Source organism: Myodes glareolus, chromosome 6 (genome assembly GCF_982192425.1).
Source record: "Myodes glareolus chromosome 6, mMyoGla1.1, whole genome shotgun sequence".
Lineage (NCBI taxonomy): Eukaryota > Metazoa > Chordata > Mammalia > Rodentia > Cricetidae > Myodes > Myodes glareolus.
The window spans coordinates 12,989,878-13,007,106 of NC_142031.1; the positions used below are offsets into that span (position 1 = coordinate 12,989,878).

A 17,229-nucleotide genomic window follows, 5' to 3' on the forward strand; every position below is an offset into this window, starting at 1 on the left:
CTTGGGAGGTGGCTTGGAAAAAAAATTAAGGGTGGAAGGCTCATCAGTTGAGAGTGCTTACATTGCAGAGGACTTGGGTTCGGTTCCCAGCACCCACTAGTGGCTCACAGCTGCCTGTAACTCCAGTTCCAAAGGATTCTACACCTTCTTCTGAACTCCACAGGCTCCTGCACACATGTGGTACACGTACACACGCTCAGGCACACTCAAAGTTAAATAAATGTTTTAATGTTAAAACGGAAAGAAACACAGGCTGTTTGGGTTGACCTTCTGAATTGTCCTCATTTGCAGCCAGTGGCGACACATCACAGAAACGTCCTTTAGTCCGTGCACTGCTTGCTCGCAAAGCTTGAGGCTTTGCCATGACACAGTCTGTTTTGTCTTGAACACAGACTCAGACAGTTGTCACTTTGGGGAGAGCACACAGCATCTCAAACAGTAGGTTAGCTGCTAGGAGGGCCGTGTTTCCTAGGAAGGAGGAAAAAAATGCTCTGAAGACTGCACGCCTCCCTGAAGCCCAGTCTCCAGGACCCTAGCCTGCTTCTGAGCCATGGCTTCTGAGCGCTGGGTGCTGGGTGCCTGTGAACAGGCCTTTGCCCCCGTCAAGTATCATTTGGAGACAATGAGAATTCTGAGGGATGGCTATACTGGTGCAGGTGCTGCTCACAGCCCACCCTCAGGCCAGCAGATCTGACTGGAAGGATTGCTTGTTTCTTTGTTTTTGTTTCAGTTAGAATTAGAGGGATGACATCTGCTTTGCCCAGGTGTCAGCTGTGGCAACTCTACTTCCTGTAAAACATGCTTTGCAAATTCACTTCTCAGTGAAATATCAAAGAGAGATGTGACCGAGCCACCCTGTCACTAAACAGCAGGCTGTTGGCTTCCTCTCCACTAATAACACCTGGCACTTCCCAGGGGTTTTGTTTGGTTCATTAGCTCACACTTCTCACATTTGTGGTAACTGGCTTCCCTCTTGCCTCTGGACATTGATTCTCCTCAGGGTCCCTGAAGTAAACCTGGAGACCTAACTCACCAGGTGAATCTGATTTAGACCAACAGCTGCCTGTAGATATGCTTGTCTCGGCACTCACCTGAGAGGTCATACGGTGGGGAGACTTCCACAAGATCGCAGCCCACCACGTTCAGGCCTTGACAGCCCCTGATGATTTCCAGGGCCTGTCCACAGTGGAAGTGACAGTCATTGCCAACGCAGAGCAACCGACAGCGGCATAGATAGATAACCCTCCCCTGCCCGAGACATGTGCTCTCAACAGCCACGCTGGCTGGTGGGCCTCCCGGGGACACAGCTCGCATCACACAGTCCCTCCCAAGGGCCTCCTGGTGTGATGGTGCTGGAGTCAAACAAGCTAGGCAATGTCACGTTTCCAAACCCTTGAGACAAGCAGCCTACAGGACACAGTCTGAGTGGGGGAAGGCTTCCCGTGGTACAGACGCTTCAAGGGACTGGCAGAAGAGATGACTAAGCATTCTGGGCAGAGACACAGGAAAGGCACAGGCACAAGAAAGGCACAAGTAGATGGATATGGCCCAGGGTGGCATTAGGAGCAGTCACAAAGGCAGTTGCCTTGTCTAAAGTTTCCATCCTGAGCGTGAAAAGCTCCAGAAAAGCTTCTAACGGGACAGGGAATGGCCGTGGGCGACGTTGTCGTGAGCATCCTCCTTTCTTAGAAGATGCAGATGCGTGCAATTCACTTACACCTTGGACGACCTGCTGCTCATACCCTGGGCTCCAAGGAAAGGTCCTGTTCCCTCCCTGTCAGTCTCAGCCTAGCTCATCAGGCTTGACTCCAACATGCTCCAGCCACCCGGAGCCGGTCTCCACGTGCACACTTGATTAACTTAGCCCTAAGCAGCTCGGTGCATTGTGTTTTGTCTTGGCGCTTGGAATAGCATGTAAAGCTTTGTTCACGCTAAGCCTACATGCCGCTACCGAGCTACACCACCAGCCCCAAAGTTCAGTGTTCTTAAGAGGGGACATTACAAAATGCTCCCCATGAATTGACTATAGACAAACCAGAGGCAGAATAATAGAGGATTCTCAGAGCTCTCAGGAAGGTTCCATAGCTCAGGGGTAGAGCACTTGCTTAGCATGTGTGAGGCCTAGGTTTAGTCCCTAGCTACAAAACAAGGAATTCGAAAGACACAGACAAGCAGTCTGTCCACTGCAGCCAGCCCTGAGAACATCCTCTGGCCTGCCAACCTCATGACACTGTAAAATGAGGTTATGGTCCACAGATTTCACGCTCAAGAACAACACAGTCCAGTTTTGGTTTTTTAATCTCTTAATGTTTTAAGTAAATTTACAATTTTGTGTTGGGCACTATCCACAGCTATCCTCAGCCAAATTGGGCATGCAGCCCCTAGGCCATAGGTTGTACGCATCCAGGTGCTGTGTCTTTAAAATCCTACCCTAGTGGTGTGAGCCCTTAGTGAGAAGTCAAGTTAGAGGCCTACCTGGGCTATATAATTCAAGGCAAGACTGAACCCCACAGTCTTGGGTGAGCTAGCCGAGGCAGTGCTGGAGAGGTCACCCAGGTGGTGAGGATGCAGGAGAGCAGGCAGGCTGACCAACTCAGCTACCACCCAGGTTCCAACCCAGGGCTGTGAGTTGGCCCACCCCAACATCCATCCTATCTATAAACTGCAGGAGCACGTGAAGGGGCTGGTCCTGCAGATCCGAAGCTGCAGGACCTCTGCAGGACAGGGCAGCAATGAGATTGTCCAAGAGGAGTACCAGTGAGGGTCCAGTATTGACAGTGTAGCAGGAGCTGGAGGGCTTGACCCAGACCAGTGATTCATCGCAGTGAACATTTGCAAGTTAAGATATGTGGGCTAAAGGATGTGCTGTGTGACTCACTGGGACACAGTGCAGCTTCCATGAGATTTGTGGTGGTAGGAAGGGGCTGTAAGGGCAGAGGGCAGCTGTGATGACAGGGAGATGAGAGGAGTGGGGTTGGGGTACATGGTGTGAAACTGACAAAGAATTACTAAAAAGTTAAAAATAAAACATACTCTCTAGGGTTGGGAGGGAGGCTCAAGTGGCTAAGCGGAGAATCCAAGTTTGGTTCCCAACACCAACATTAGGTGGCTTACAACTACCTGTAAATCCAGCTCAAGGAGGATCTAGTGTTCTTTCTGACCTCTGGGAACCTGCACACACACACACACACACACACAGAGAGAGAGAGAGAGAGAGAGAGAGAGAGAGAGAGAGAGAGAGAGAGAGAGAGGCATGGACAAGGGGGCAGGCATATACATAAAAAGAATACCCACTGACCAAACCCACTTACCTGACTAGGGGTGAGCCCAGCAATTTCCGGTGTGCCTGTTCCTGGGGCATAGGCAGGATCCAAGGCATCTATGCCAAAGCTGATATAAAGAGGCTTGTCTGCCATCTGTTGCCTGATCTCCGCCATCAGGGGAACCAATGACTTCATCCAGCAGTCTTCAGCCAGAACCACACGGAAGCCCTGAGGAGGGGAGAGCCAAAGAGCTGGATATCATAGCTGACCTCATGCTCAGCTTTTCACATGCATATATCACATCTGACCTTAATTTCTAGGAGGGGAATTCTACTGATGAAGTTAGGGAGCAAGGTCAGAGCTGTCAGGATCAGAAAAGAGCTTCGCTAAGACCAAGCCTGAGACACTTGTCACTAAAGACTCTAGGGCAGTGGTTTTCGACCTTCCTGTGACCCTTTAATACAGTTCCTCATGTTGTGGTGACCCTCAATCATAACTTTTTTCATTGCTAGTTCATAACTGTAATTTTGATACTGTTATGAATTGTAATGTAAATATCTGATATGTGACCCCTGTGAAAAGGTTGTTTGAAAGGAGTCACTATCCACAGATTGAGAATCACTGTTCTAGATGCTTATGTCCAGAACCTTAGTCTTGACATACCCTAAAATCAAGGGATAAGACAGTTGAGACAGCTCAGCTCGGGTTAAAACCCTTGCTACCAAGCCTAATGACCTGAACTCAATCCCCAGGACCCACACAGCGGAAGGGAACCAACTCCACCACTTGTCCTCTGGCCTCTGCTCTCCTGCCTTGGCACTCATGCGCGCACATATACAATTAAATAAATGAAATTAAGAGTAATGTAAAATACCTGGGCACGGTGACACATGCCTTTAACATTTGGGAGGCAGAAGCAGGTGGATCTCTGTGCATTCAAGGCCAGCCTGGTTTACAAAGTGAGTCCCAGGACAGCCAAGGCTACACAGAGAAACCCTGTCTTGAAAAAAAAAAAAAAAAAAGAAGGACTAGATGCTGTAATACACACCTTTAATCCCAGTGCTCAGAAGTAGAGGCAGGCTGATTTCTGTAAGTTCAAAGGTAGCCTGGTCTACAAAGCAAGTTTCAAGACAACCAGGGCTACATCATGAGATCCTGTCTCAAAATAAAAGAAAGGGACTGGGGTGTTTGTGTGGGAGCCTTGCACTGTGTTCAGACCAGAGCCTTCTGTCTTCTGGATGTTAGAATAAACATTAAGAAGGGGTGTCTTGCCTAGACTCAGGTTCACAACCCCATGTCTTCTAAGCCAGCAGCCTCCAGGGGTTTAACTTCCTACTTCATTCTGCTGGGCAGCAGCAGGCCACTTCTGCCTCATCAATGTCTCTCTGAGCCAGGCACAGTGGTTCACACCTCCAATAGCTCAGGAGGCTGAGGCAGGAGGATCACCGTGAGTTGCAGGCCAGCCTAAGCTACAGAATAAGACCCTGTATCAAAACAAAAGCAGAAATTAAGTCTCAGGACTCTTGCCACATGACTCGATGCCAGCTCGGCCTTTTGTCTCTCCTGGTGCACGTGTGGAGGTTGGAGGTCGGAGGTCAGAGCACGCGCTTCCAGCGTCGCTTCTCTCCTTCCACCATCTGGGTCCCAGGGATTCAAACTCAGGCCATCAGACTTAGGGGCAATCACCTTTACCTGATGGAGCCCTCGTGCCAGCCCGTATTTGTTTCTTTCCTCAGAGGAGGTCTCACGCAGCCCGGGCTTGCCGAGAACTCAATGGGAAGCTGAGGATGATGTTGGATTCTCGTTCCTTGAAGATTGGGATCACGGGCCTGTGCTGCCACATCTAGCCCCAGCCCCACTTTCTGAACTCTGGTCAAGCCGCTGTGGAATCCCTCTTTTGACAATGGAGAAGACGCTTTGGGGGAAGAAAGAATACCCAGTCCATCACCTGGCTCCGACTGTACCGGTAGGGGTCCAAGGTCACGGAAGAGCCCCGGATGCCGATCTGCACCACCCGCTTACAGTCCAGCAGTCCCTCGTCCACGCTTCGGCGGAAAGCTGTCCGATGATGGACCTTCTCCCCCAGAGTTTTGTCAGCTGTGTTGGTGTGGGCACCCACGTGCACTAGACCCACAGGGCCATGCCTGATGGCAAAACAGCAGCTCAGAGGTCAAGGGCCCTGGCATCAGTTACCTGCCTTGCATCTCTTTTCTGGGTTCAGCTCATTTAGCGGAAACCAGGTGGAAGCCGATATGACTGGCCTGCCACCCAGAATTTCAGAGAGAAGGACAATGGCACAGGATGGAACTTAGCGAAGGCTGAACCAGAGCCACCTTCTCTCTGGCTAAGGCCCCAACAGGATGTTCAAAGCCTGCTCCTCTCCATCAGCTCTCCCAGACACCCCAAATGAATACAGTTCACACAAGTGGGATGCTAGGGCAGCTTGAGAGGAGACTGACCCCACCCACCTCCAGTCAGGTTGCTACCCACATGCCTTCCCACCCAAGTGAGAATGCTGCCCACGTGCCTTCCCACCCTACCCCAGTCAGGATGCTACCATGTGCCTTCCCACCCTGCTCAGGATGCTACCCACATGCCTTCCTGTTGGGACAATCTTTTGCACACTGTGTGAAGATGTGTCTCTTTCTGTTCTTCCTCGCCTGCCTAAGGCACCTTCTGATTGGTTTAATAAAGAGCTGAATGGCCAATATTTAGGCAGGAGAGGCTAGGCGGGACTTCCAGGAAGGGATAGGAACTCTAGTAAAGAATCTGAGGCTGGAGATTCACCAGTCAGATGTGGAGGAAGTACATACGGAACTGAGGAGAGGTAATGAGCCACGTGGAAGAATGTAGATGAATATAAACAGGTTAATTTAAGTTTTTAAGAGCTAGTTTGATACAAGCCTAAGCTAAGGTCAAGCTTTCATACTTAATAAGAAATCTCCAGGAGCTGGTGATACAGTTACACCTTCCCACCCCGGTCAGGATGCTACCCTACTTACCTTCCCCCAAACAAATTCTGAAGCTCCCACCCACCACTTCTGCCCTTCTCGCTTCTTCCAACTGAATCAGTCAAAGCTAACCGATATGCACAGACTTGCATCTACTGAAAAATGTAGTTTTTGTTGTCCAAGCAAGGAGGGGAGGCATATGGGGGGGCGTGGGGAACAGGACCCCCTGTCAATATTTGTATTTGGATAGCAAGGCAAAACAAACAGAAGGTAGCTGGGGTTGTCTATCTCACTAGAGATTTATTTTCCAAATCAGGGGCCAACTGAGACTGCAGAGTGTGTGTACCACAGCAGATCTAGGTCAAGTGAAAGGGCTCCAAACTGATGACTGACAGACACAGCTGGAGTCCAGCCTTAGTCCATAGAAACAACCCAGTGGGGAATTTCCAGTCACCCCTGCATCTGAGCCCCAAGCGGTCACATGATGCCACCTAATAGCCACTGAATCTTAACTCCCAAATGTTGAAACCCTGGGACTTACTTTTTTGCCACTGCTTGCAGTATGGGATAAGTGATTGTGTGGTCTCCACCTGCAGAGAGAAAGGAGGCCACATCTACACATGCCACAGTCCCCAAGTCACCCGACACTGCCACCCTTTCAGGTATGCTGTAGAACTGCATCCACAGCTAAATGGCCATGGGTGTCATTTTCAAAGGAAAACGCCTCCCCCTGCCGTTTAAAGGCAGAGGCTGGAGCTGGAGGGAGGACTCCGTGGCTGAGAGCATGGAGGGAAGACTCCGTGGCTGAGAGCACGTGGTGCTCATCACTCAGGCAGCTTACAGACCTAGAACGGCAGCCCCAGGGTACCCCAGCTCTGGCCCTCGCTGACACCTGCACTCCCTGGCACACACCCACACCCAAACACATAACGGATTGCATAAATCAAAGCTTATAAGTTGTTCAGCAAGACAACTCTGACCCACAGACCTCCCTGTGACGGTGTGAATGGCCTACGCCTGTACTGTCCGAGATGGTAGCTGAGGAGTTGAAGATCCTGTTTCTATTTGCGTGCGTGTGTGTGTGTGTGTGTGTGTGTTATGTATGACGGATGACCTGTGTATGGGGATCAGAGAACAACTTGGAAGAGTCAGTTCCCTCCTACAGTAATGGTCCAGGGGTCAAGCTGAGGTCATCAGGCTTACATGGTGAGAACTTTCACCCCCTGAGCCATCTCTGCGGCTGAAATATTTTAATTTTTAATGAAGATTTGTTTATTTTTATGTATCTGTTTTGCTTGTGCATCTGTGTCTCTGCATTGTGTTTATGCCTTGTGCCCTCAGAAGTCAGAAGAGGGTGTCAGGTCCTCTGGGACTGGAATCACAGACAGTTGTGAGCTGCCTTGTGGGTGCTGGGACTTGAATCCAAGTCCTCTGCAAGAACAGCCAGTGCTCTCGAGCCCTCTGTCCAGCCCCTAGTACTTACTCATTCATTTTCACACAGGGGATTGAACTCAGGGCCCCACGCGTGCTAGGCAAGTGCTCTGCCACATTAATCTCATCTTTTTTTAAGAAATAATTTTGAGGGCCGGCTGACATGGGTACGGGGAACTGAACTCAGGTCCTCTGGAAGAGCATTAGCTTTCAACCACGGAGCCGTCTCTGCAGACTCAGACAGAAACGGTTCTGGTTGTCTTCATCTCCCAGTCTCTCTGCAACCTGCCTTTCCAGCACATTCTCCTCCTCCTCTTTTTGTGTCTTTTTTTTTTTTTTTAATCTTACCACATTTAGTGTCAGGTCCAAAGGAAACTCCACTTCCCCAACTTCTGGGGGTTAGACAAAAGCTAGCCTTCCTCAAGAACTTGTGAAACTGGTTCCCCTCTACCAAAAGGAGCCATTTTCCTTATCACTGGCAGAAGGGACACGTGGCTATCGGTGGCGCCTATTCGCGCACCAAGCACGTGCTGGTCTCCAGACTCCCTCAGTAGCACACACACCTGTTACACATTTCAGCCTCCGTGCTGGCAAACCGGCTCTTCTCACCTGATCCCCATCCCAGGCTTCTCCCGCTCATTAGCCATTAGCTTCCCTCCACCCAGCTCCTTGTTCTCCTCATAGCCCTGCTGTTTCTTTGGCTCTGGTCCCTCTCTCTTGCTTGCTCTCTTTGTTTTCCTCTCTGAATCTCTCTCTCTGTCTCTCTCCGTCTCTCTCTCTCTCTCTTCTGTTTCCCTCCTCTCCCCTTTTCTCTGCAGGCCACATTTTATCTCTGCTCTGGACTCCTCCCAATGCCTCTGGCTGTCCTCTCTTCTCTACAATAAAAACCCTTTCCCTTAATCATTCGTGTAGCAGCCATGGCATCAGTTTCTATATTTAGCGTTGCTTGTACGTACTTAGGTACGGAAGAATGGTGTTCTTCGCTGGTGCTGTCTTATTTGTTTACTTATTTTGAATCTTGTGACTGTGTCTCCTAAACTGCCCAGGCTAGATTTGAACTCATTCTGCAGTCCTGGCTTTGAACCTGTGGTTCTCCCCGTCTTAGTCTCAGGAGTAGCTAAGATTGCAGACTATCCTATCGAGCAGTTCAGGCCTCCGGCAAGGATTAATATTGATAGCTATTGATAATAACAATAGCAGAGTTTTGTGGAAGCTTCGAATAGTAGAAGCCCAGTAACGAGCTGGCTAACTGCATAGCCCACCCACAGTGCAGTGAGATCGGCGCGTTGTCGCGCTCCCTGTTGACAGATGAAGCCAAGCACCTAGCAGCACAGTCCATGAAGCAGCTGCAAGCTGGGCTGAGATGTCCAACACCAGCATCCCTACTGCTGCCAAATCCGGTAACTAGGCCGTCCGAATTGGCAAAAATAAATGGGGACCAAAAAATTAAAAAAAAAAAAAAGACCACTCACGTTGTTTCAATTCGTGAACCAAAGAAGTAGAGTCGCGCAGTGGACCACTGCCGACTGAAGCAAACCCCGAGCCGCCCAGATACATCCTCTGGAGGGCAGGCAAGATGGCTCAGCGCGTAAAGGCGCCTGCTGCCAAGCCTGATGTTTGTGTTTGATCCCCAGGACCCACACGGTGAAAGGAGAACACAGACTCCCCAAAGTTGGATTTTCACTTGTATGTGCAAACTGTGACCGTGTGGGTACACGGACACACACTAAATAAATGTAAGAAGAAAAACCTGTAACGCCAACACCAATTCTCCTAGTCAAACTGGGGCTGGAAGCGAAAGCAGGGGATAGGTCACTTACCCTACGTTATCGATCTGGACTGTTGGTTGTTTTTTCAAATGCCCCACCGGCCTTGTCCTAGCTAACCACTCCTTTTTTTTTCCCCAGAGACAGGGTCTTACTCTGTTAGCTTTCGTGCCAGTTCTCCCAAAATATCAAATATCCTCTCCCCTAGGATTAAAACGAGTGAATTTGAATGCTCACTTTCCTTCTTTGTCCGTCTTCATAGTAGCTTCCCTTGGAGAACAGCTGCTCACGGACCTATATTGGATAACCTCCCTCCCCAGACTACCGTGAAAAGCTACAGCTCCCTTGCTAGCAGCCATTACCCAAGGTCAGAGGAATGCAGCCAGCTGCTAGGACGTTCTGATAGACCTCTCGAATTAGCCGGCAGCTGTCCTGGAGGTTGTAAAGATTGACATTCACGTTGCCTAGGTCTGCAACCCTGAGGGACTGGAAAGGGAGGGCTCCCGTGCTGGGGTTGACAGCCCCCAGCATCACCGATTCCTCTCGGATGCGACGGGGTCCAAACCTAGAGAAGACGAATCATCGACACGTCAGCTGCTGCAGAGCTCTGACCGCTGCTCGCTATAACTAAAAGGTGCTTCTCTGTCTCCTGACTTTTGGGACAGGAGACACTGTGCTGTGGGATAGAGTCTGTCACCACTGGCAACCAGGAGCACCTCTTCCCTGAACCTGCACCAAGTAAAAGTATGTCTGGATGTTAGCAGACATCACTGGGTATAAAACAGACCCCACTGAGAGCCATTAATCTATGTATGTTTGGAGGGTTTTTTTTTTCCCCCGTTGTTTGATTTGACAGGGTCTTGCTATGTTACCCAAGCTGGCACGAAACTCATTGTAGCCCAAGATTGCCTCAAATTCTCAATCCTCCTGCCTCAGTCTCCTGAGTGCTGTGATTACAAGTATGTGTGTATGTATGTCTACCATGGCAGACGAACAGAATTTCTGATCATATTCAGTTTATCAGTTTTGCCCTGATGTAACACAGTATTTGAGACTGATTTAGCTGTTTGTTGGTTTTAGTACAAAGATGGCTCAGTCAGGAAAGCACTTACCATGTAAGTGGAAGGACCCAGGTCTGATTCCCAGACCTGGAATGTATGCCTGCAAGGTGTGGTGGCAACCACTTGAAAACCCAGCACTGGGGATCAGGACAGGAGGGTCAGAAGGGGGCTCCCTGGCTACCAGTCTAGCTTGGCCACCAGTCTAAGCCCACTCAGTGAGCTCAGGGTCAGTGAGAGACCCTGTCTTGAACAAGGTGGACTGTGAGACTCAGTGGGCTGTCCTCCAGCCCCTACCCACACGCATGCGCATGAGCACATACATGAACTAACTTATTTAAGGAGCTGTAGAGATGGCTCACGAGTCAGGAGCCCTGGCCGCCCTTGCAGAAGACCTGGGGTTGGTTTCTGGCATCCACATGGCAGCTCACAACTGTCCGTAACTCCAGTTCTTGGGGGACCCAACCCTGTCCCCTTCTGGCTATTTAGCACCAGGCAGAGATGTGGTGCATACACATTCCTGCAGGCATGAACATGTGTGCACATCAAATAAAAATAAGTATTTATAAAAGTTAAGGGCCAGCATGTGATGCACATTCCACTTTGTTTTTTGCCTGTTTTGTCTTTTCATTGCTGGGGATCAATCCAGGGACCTCAAAAGCTGAGTGAGAGCTTTGTTACTCCACCACACCCCTTCATCCCTAGACTCAAGAGCCCACCCACCACCAATTTATTATACAGCATTAGACAATTAACCTGAGTTTCTGTTTCCTGATCTTTAAAATAATGATGCTGTTATTTATTCCACGGCATGGTTGTAAGAATTAGACACAGTCAACTTTGCAAAGTGTCCTGGGTTCGTTGACATTTAATAAATGACAGCTATTAAAATTCAGATGGATACAGTCAGATGTACTGAGCTGAAGCAAAAACTGTTGATGTTTGTTAATTAAGAAAACATTCTTTGTGTCTCTTTGACTTTGATAGCTAGTGGTTTTGGGAAGAGACAACCAATTCCATTCTCAAATCAATGGTCCTTGGGATGGAATTAGGGTATGCACACCTACCATACCAGCAAGGCTGGGGTTCTAGAAACTCCTGGCTTGCTAAATTGCTCCAACTGGTCTTTCTGAGCTGCCTCACTTCTTGGGATTACAGGAGTACACAGAAGCCTCTCTTGACCACTGATGACCCCGGGATATCAGAACTGACCTTCCAATCCTGTGTTAAGCCCTTGGCATTGCTTACGGAAGGAGGGAGTCGCCCTCCCTGACTTCAAAATGCCTGGGTGAAAAAAATGTAAGCCCACGTGCCTTCTACACTCCTGCCTACTAAGCCCAACCTCATTTCCCAGGGCCCGTGCGCACCTGCCTTACCTTGCCCCGGGCCGGTTGGAAGTCCCTATGTCCAGAGGCACACCGATGAAGGCAGCATCCAGCCCGTCAGGAGACGACCGCAAGGGTAGGTGCATCATAGAGCAGATGCCCACCAGCTGCACCAGTGACTCGGCGCTGGGGGACTGGTGATGTGGAGCATCTGAGACATCTGAAGCCTGGCGGATCCTGGCGTGCCCAGGAGAGAGGAGCCCCACAGAGGGACGCCACGTGACCACCCCAGACCCCAGGACCCGGGCACAACTGGAGGTGAGCAGTCGCAGCATGCCGCCTATCGAGGAGCCCAATCCGGCCAGTGTGCCAGCCCCCAGTTGCAGGGCTCAAAGGTCAGGGAAGCTCTGGGATCAATGGGGCAGGGAGGGCCCCAGAGCCCAAGCGTTTCTCCACCTGCCCCACTCCGAACTTCAGCCCCTGTATGGATTGGTCTATGAGCCAGGCTGGGGCTCCCCATTCATGCCCACCTGCCCCATCCCAGGTTTGTCGTGCAGGGAGCTACCACACACACACACACACACACAACTGGCCTTTGACTGTCTCTCCTATTCAGAGAAATTTTTTTTTTTGCTTTGTTTGTTGTTATTGTGTTGTTTGTTAACAAATGGTCTCACTCTGCAGCCCAGGCTAGTCAGGAACAGGTGTATCTAAGTTGTATCTTAGCACTAAAGAGTGCTAAGATAAAAATGCTTAACCAAAGTAACATTGTGTTGTTATTGTTTGTTGGTTTTTATTATAATTTATTTATTTATTTTACAAACCAATCCCAGGACCCCCTTCCTCCTCTCCTCCCTCTCCCCCTACCTTTCTCCCACCCCACCTCCCCATGCGCTCCTCAGAGAGGGTAAGGCCTCCCCTGGGAAATCAACTAAGTCGGTCCTATTATCTCACTGAGGCAGGACCAAGCCCCCACACACACACACCTAAGCTGCAAGTTATCTCTCTGTAAACGGAGACTGCTCGTTCAGTTCCAGGTTGCCCAGACCCAAATAATCACAGGGACTAATGGGAGCTCACTGACTCCTAACTGACAACCGGGGAACCTGCATAGGACTGAACTAGGCCTTGTGAAGGGAGGTGAATGTCTGGGCTTGGGCAGTGTGTGGCAGTAGGACTGGGATCTAACTCCAGTGCATGAACTGACTTTGTGGAGTCCATTCTCTATGGAGAGATGATGTGGGACGTCCTTCTGTTTATGTGTTGCTTTTATTGGCTAACGAATAAAGCTGTTTTTGGTCGATGGCTTAGCAGAACAAAGCCAGGTGGGAAAACCGAACAGAGATAGAGAGAGTAGGCAGAGTCAAAGGGATGCCATGTAGCTGCCAAAGGAGAAAGATGCTCAGAACTTTACCTGGGAAGCCACAACCTGGCGTCTATACACATATTAGAAGAAATGGGTTAATTTAAGATATAAGAGCTAGCTAGGAATATGCTTGAGTCATCGGACAAACAGCGTTGTAATCAATATAGTTTCTGTGTGATTATGTGGGTCTGAGTGGCCGGGAAAGCAACGTGCAGTCTTCACCTACACCTCGAACTCACAGAGATCCCCCTACCTCTGCCTTCTGAGTGCTAGGATTAAAGGCGTGCGTCACCACCGCTCTGTCCTATAACTTTTTTTTAACACGAAGTTTATTTAAATAACAAGATGCTTGACTTGAAGGGAAAACTACCTAGGATCATTTTGTTCAAGAGTGATTTATCCCTACTGAAAGACAGATTGCCCTGCATGTAACAGCTATGTACAAAAAAGTTATAAAATTGTCCTTGGTTTTACAATGGTAAATGAAAAACATTAAAATTCTCCAATCGAACAAGGTGTGCAAGGATTTTGTGGTTTTGTTCTTTTGTTAAAACATTGAGAGCAGGGCTGGAGAGATGGCTCAGAGGTTAAGAGCATTGCCTGCTCTTCCAAAGGTCCTGAGTTCAATTCCCAGCAACCACATGGTGGCTCACAACCATCTGTAATGGGGTCTGGTGCCCTCTTCTGGTCTTCAGGCATACACACAGACAGAATATTGAATACATAATAAACAAATAAATAAATAAATAAATACATTGAGAGCAAAATAACTTCCTGGAATATAAAGACAAGAGCTGAACAAGCATGCCACTAATGGAGAAGGGGGTATTTTCACAGAACCGTACTTTCCCCCACCACCTCCATCTGATGCCAATCAAAACAGAACATTGGCCATTTAGTTTTAAAAAGAAAAAAGCGCAATATGCCTGTGCACATACACCAGTTACTTTATGTACAATAAAGAAATGGGGACAGGGAAATGAAAGAATAGGGAAAACTATTCTGTAGTAGTCAGGATGTGGTGGGACCAAATTGCGGCTTTCTAATTGCGAACGTATTCTTGGTCTATAACAAAATTCTGGAGTAAAGTAGCAGGTTCCCTTTTAGTAGACACCTCCTGTCCGCTGCTGGAACACATCAATTGTATCTTCATCCTCCATTTCCAACTGTGCAGGTGTCTATTTCATTGACTGCTTGCCCATCAAACCAGAATCTGATCTGCCTCACTGACAAACCCTGTCGTTCACGATAGGCTTTCATTAGTTTACTAAGTGGTGTATGCCTCTTCATCTTAAACTGCACCACACAGCCATCCTTCCCTGCCACCTTCAAATTAATATGATCGTTGTTCTCGGTCTTGACTCCTTCCTTGGGTTTCCCGTCGGCCATGGCGAGCGCCGGAGTCTCCTCAGCTTCCGCTTCACAAAAGAGACCCCAGGTCTGCACTGAAGGAGCACACGGGCAGCACCAGGAGCGGCAGAAGGAGGCTGCAGCTGCTGGTGAGGCGGTGCGCCCCCCTATCTGCGCTGCCCCCATAACTTTTTTAAGGCTAGCAGGGGCAGAACATTTGCATTATATCTGCAAACACCTTCAGTTTTCTTCAGTAAAGAAAATAATATAAAATAAAAATGCATTACAGTATACATGATGATATTAGGATGATGATACTGGTATTTAATCCAAGAACTCAGGAGGCAGAGGCAGGAGGGTCTCTGAGTTTGAAGTCAGTCTGATTTACATGGGGAATACTGGGCTAGCAAGAGCCACATAGTGACATCGACATCCTGTTAAAGCAATCAAACAAAAAAAATCCCACACAGCTTTTAAATGCATTACAAAGAATTTAGTAATGCATTTAGATGTAAAGGCACAGCACCAGTAATCCTGCTAACTGTTGTCCTCCCCTCAGCTCTAAAAGAGACCAGCAAGATGAGCCAGTTGGTAAAGGCATCAGCTGACAAGCCTAATGAATTGAGTTTGATTCCTGCCACCCAGAACAGAGCTGACTCCTGAAAGCTGTCCTCTGACCTCCGCAGGAACGTTGTGGCGCACATGCACGTGCATACAAAAATAAATGTTAAAAATCAAAAAGCCACAAGCAGAGATGCAACATGTGAGCCGCTTGGTGGTTTTTGGTGCTTTCTCCTGTGATTGAGATTGAATGAGAAAGAAGTGTGACTTGGCACACAGTCTCCCTGCAAAGGCCACACATGACACTACACAACACTCCAGGATGCACCCCGGGGCACAGGGTAAAGTTCTCTGAGGTCAGTAATGAAGTTTGATATTAGAAGAGGCTTCAAGGCCTGCCTGGCTACTTTCCAGAACAAATGCAACAGTCTGTTCCTCTTAACACCCAATTTCTAACACGATTTCTTTTTTTTTTTTTTAAATAACTTTATGTGCATTGGTGTAAAGGTGTCAGATCCCCTGAAACTGGGGTTACAGACAGTTGTGAGCTGCCATGTTGGTACTGGGAATTGAACTCAGGTCCTCTGGAAGAGCAGCCAGTGCTCTTGACCACCGAGCCATCTCTCCAGTCCCCTCTAACAAGATTTCTTCTCACCGCTTGTCCTTGAACACGTCATGTTCTCATGACTGGTTTTCTTTACCAGCTTGTAAATGTTTAATGGGTGCCCACTATGCATCAGGCACTGGGTACCCATGCCTGGGGAACACTCCCTCCTTGTGCTTGAAAGGGCCCTCCGAATGAATGCTCTGAGTTTCTCTGCCTCGCTGCTCCCGCCAAGATGATCCCTTCTCAGGGGTGATGCTTTTCTTCTGCAGATGGACAATTCCTTATGAGGAAGTCTCTCCAATCTGATGCCCTGCCCTGTCACCTCCACAAGGAGGCACCAGCTTAGTAGGATATCACCTCCGAGGCCAAGTGAAAGTGGAAAGTGGACAGAGGCCCATGTGGGAGAGTCCCGGTCCGGGCCAGGACCCTGGCGCAACTGTTAAGAGTGCTGACTGCTCTTGTAGAGGACCCCGAGTTTGGTTCCCAGCCCCAGGTCAGTGGCTCCCAGCTGTAACTCCAGCTCCAGGCAATCAGATGCCTCTTCTGCCTCCTCAGACACCGCCCCATACACATAATAAAAATAAAGGGACTAGAGATGACTCAGTTAAAGCACTTGTTGCTCTACCAGTGCACCCGGGCTCAGTCCTCAGCACCCACATGGTGGTGCACAACCATCTGTAACTCTATCTCCAGGTATCTGACACCCTCTTTGGGCCTCCACTAGAACTAAGAATGTACGAAGGGCACATGCAGGCAGGCAAGCAAAACCTTCATATGCATAAAAATAAATTACAAATAAACTTAAACCAGGCGGTGGTGGCACACGCCTTTAATCCCGGCACTTGGGAGGCAGAGGCAGGCAGATCTTTGTGAGTTCAAGGCCAACCTGGCCTACGGAGCAAATTCCAGAACAGGCTCCAAAGCTACACAGAGAATCAAAAATAAACAAAAAATTTGAAAAAGAAGTCCACTTCAAGGTGCTTATCAACATTTAAAATAAACAAAAATAACTCTTCCCCCCCCCAAAAAAATAGATGAGAATGTGTAGCCAGAAAGCAGCTGGTGGGGGTAACAGGCACCCATACTGGCCAGAGGTTCTGGTCAGATCAGCTCTGGCAGTTGATCCTAGTCTGTGTTCCCCCATGTCTGTTCATATCCAACTGCAGAGACATTTTGGGCAGAGTTCAAGCTAATTGTGGATGAATGCCTCAGTAGCACAAGGGCAGGGTAATATAGCACATATTTAATGTCTGAGACACACAGACATTGGCCAGGGCCAGTGCCATCAGCATATACCAAGTGGTCATCAGCCTGGAAGAAAAATATGTTTAAATCAGAGTTTCAAAATAAAGAATATAAAGTTTTCTTTGAATCTATGGCTCTCTCCCACCACCGTCCCCAAGTTTGCTTTGGTGGACTGTTAAATAGAAGAAACTGAACCTTTCCCACCCTCCGCTGCTGGGATGGCACATGTCACTCTTCCAGCGAACCATACATGGAGCCTTGTGTAGTTTTCTTTATGAACCAGGACATTAAGGTGGGGAAGTCACT

General features: G+C 48.8%; 1 protein-coding gene and 1 pseudogene across 3 annotated transcripts; both read right to left on the reverse strand.

Moving 5' to 3' along the window:
• Positions 1-206: 206 nt before the first annotated feature.
• Agmat (agmatinase (putative)) lies at positions 207-12,182 on the reverse strand. Of its 3 annotated transcripts, none has more exons than XM_048426715.3 (7): positions 11,846-12,171; positions 9,774-9,976; positions 6,756-6,804; positions 5,212-5,407; positions 3,312-3,491; positions 1,092-1,176; positions 207-468 (listed from the first exon to the last, which is right to left on the reverse strand). In XM_048426715.3, exons 1-7 carry the CDS (start codon positions 12,127-12,129, stop codon positions 395-397), a joined length of 1,071 nt encoding a protein of 356 aa, XP_048282672.3. In that variant the 5' UTR covers positions 12,130-12,171; the 3' UTR covers positions 207-394. The 3 variants fall into 3 exon arrangements, 2 of the variants coding, with proteins under 2 accessions (XP_048282672.3, XP_085546447.2); XR_007230525.3 differs by lacking the exons at positions 207-468; positions 1,092-1,176 and adding exons at positions 4,312-4,747; positions 4,956-5,178 and having other exon boundaries at positions 3,355-3,491; positions 5,286-5,407; positions 11,846-12,182; XM_085690321.2 differs by lacking the exons at positions 207-468; positions 1,092-1,176 and adding an exon at positions 4,956-5,178 and having other exon boundaries at positions 3,320-3,491; positions 5,286-5,407; positions 11,846-12,181.
• Positions 12,183-14,093: 1,911 nt separating this feature from the next.
• On the reverse strand, positions 14,094-14,583 carry LOC125395344 (small ubiquitin-related modifier 2 pseudogene; annotated as a pseudogene).
• Between the last annotated feature and the right edge of the window lie 2,646 nt (positions 14,584-17,229).

Coding starts and splice junctions, on each gene's coding strand:
- Agmat (XM_048426715.3), bottom strand. CDS start 12,129: ATGCTGCGACTGCTCACCTCCAGTTGTGCCCGGGTCCTGGGGTCTGGG. Junction 6,805..9,773: donor CTGCATTCCTCTGACCTTGG/GTAATGGCTGCT, acceptor TTCTCTCTGCAG/GTGGAGACCACACAATCACT. Junction 5,408..6,755: donor CTGCAAGCAGTGGCAAAAAA/GTAAGTCCCAGG, acceptor TTTTGCCATCAG/GCATGGCCCTGTGGGTCTAG.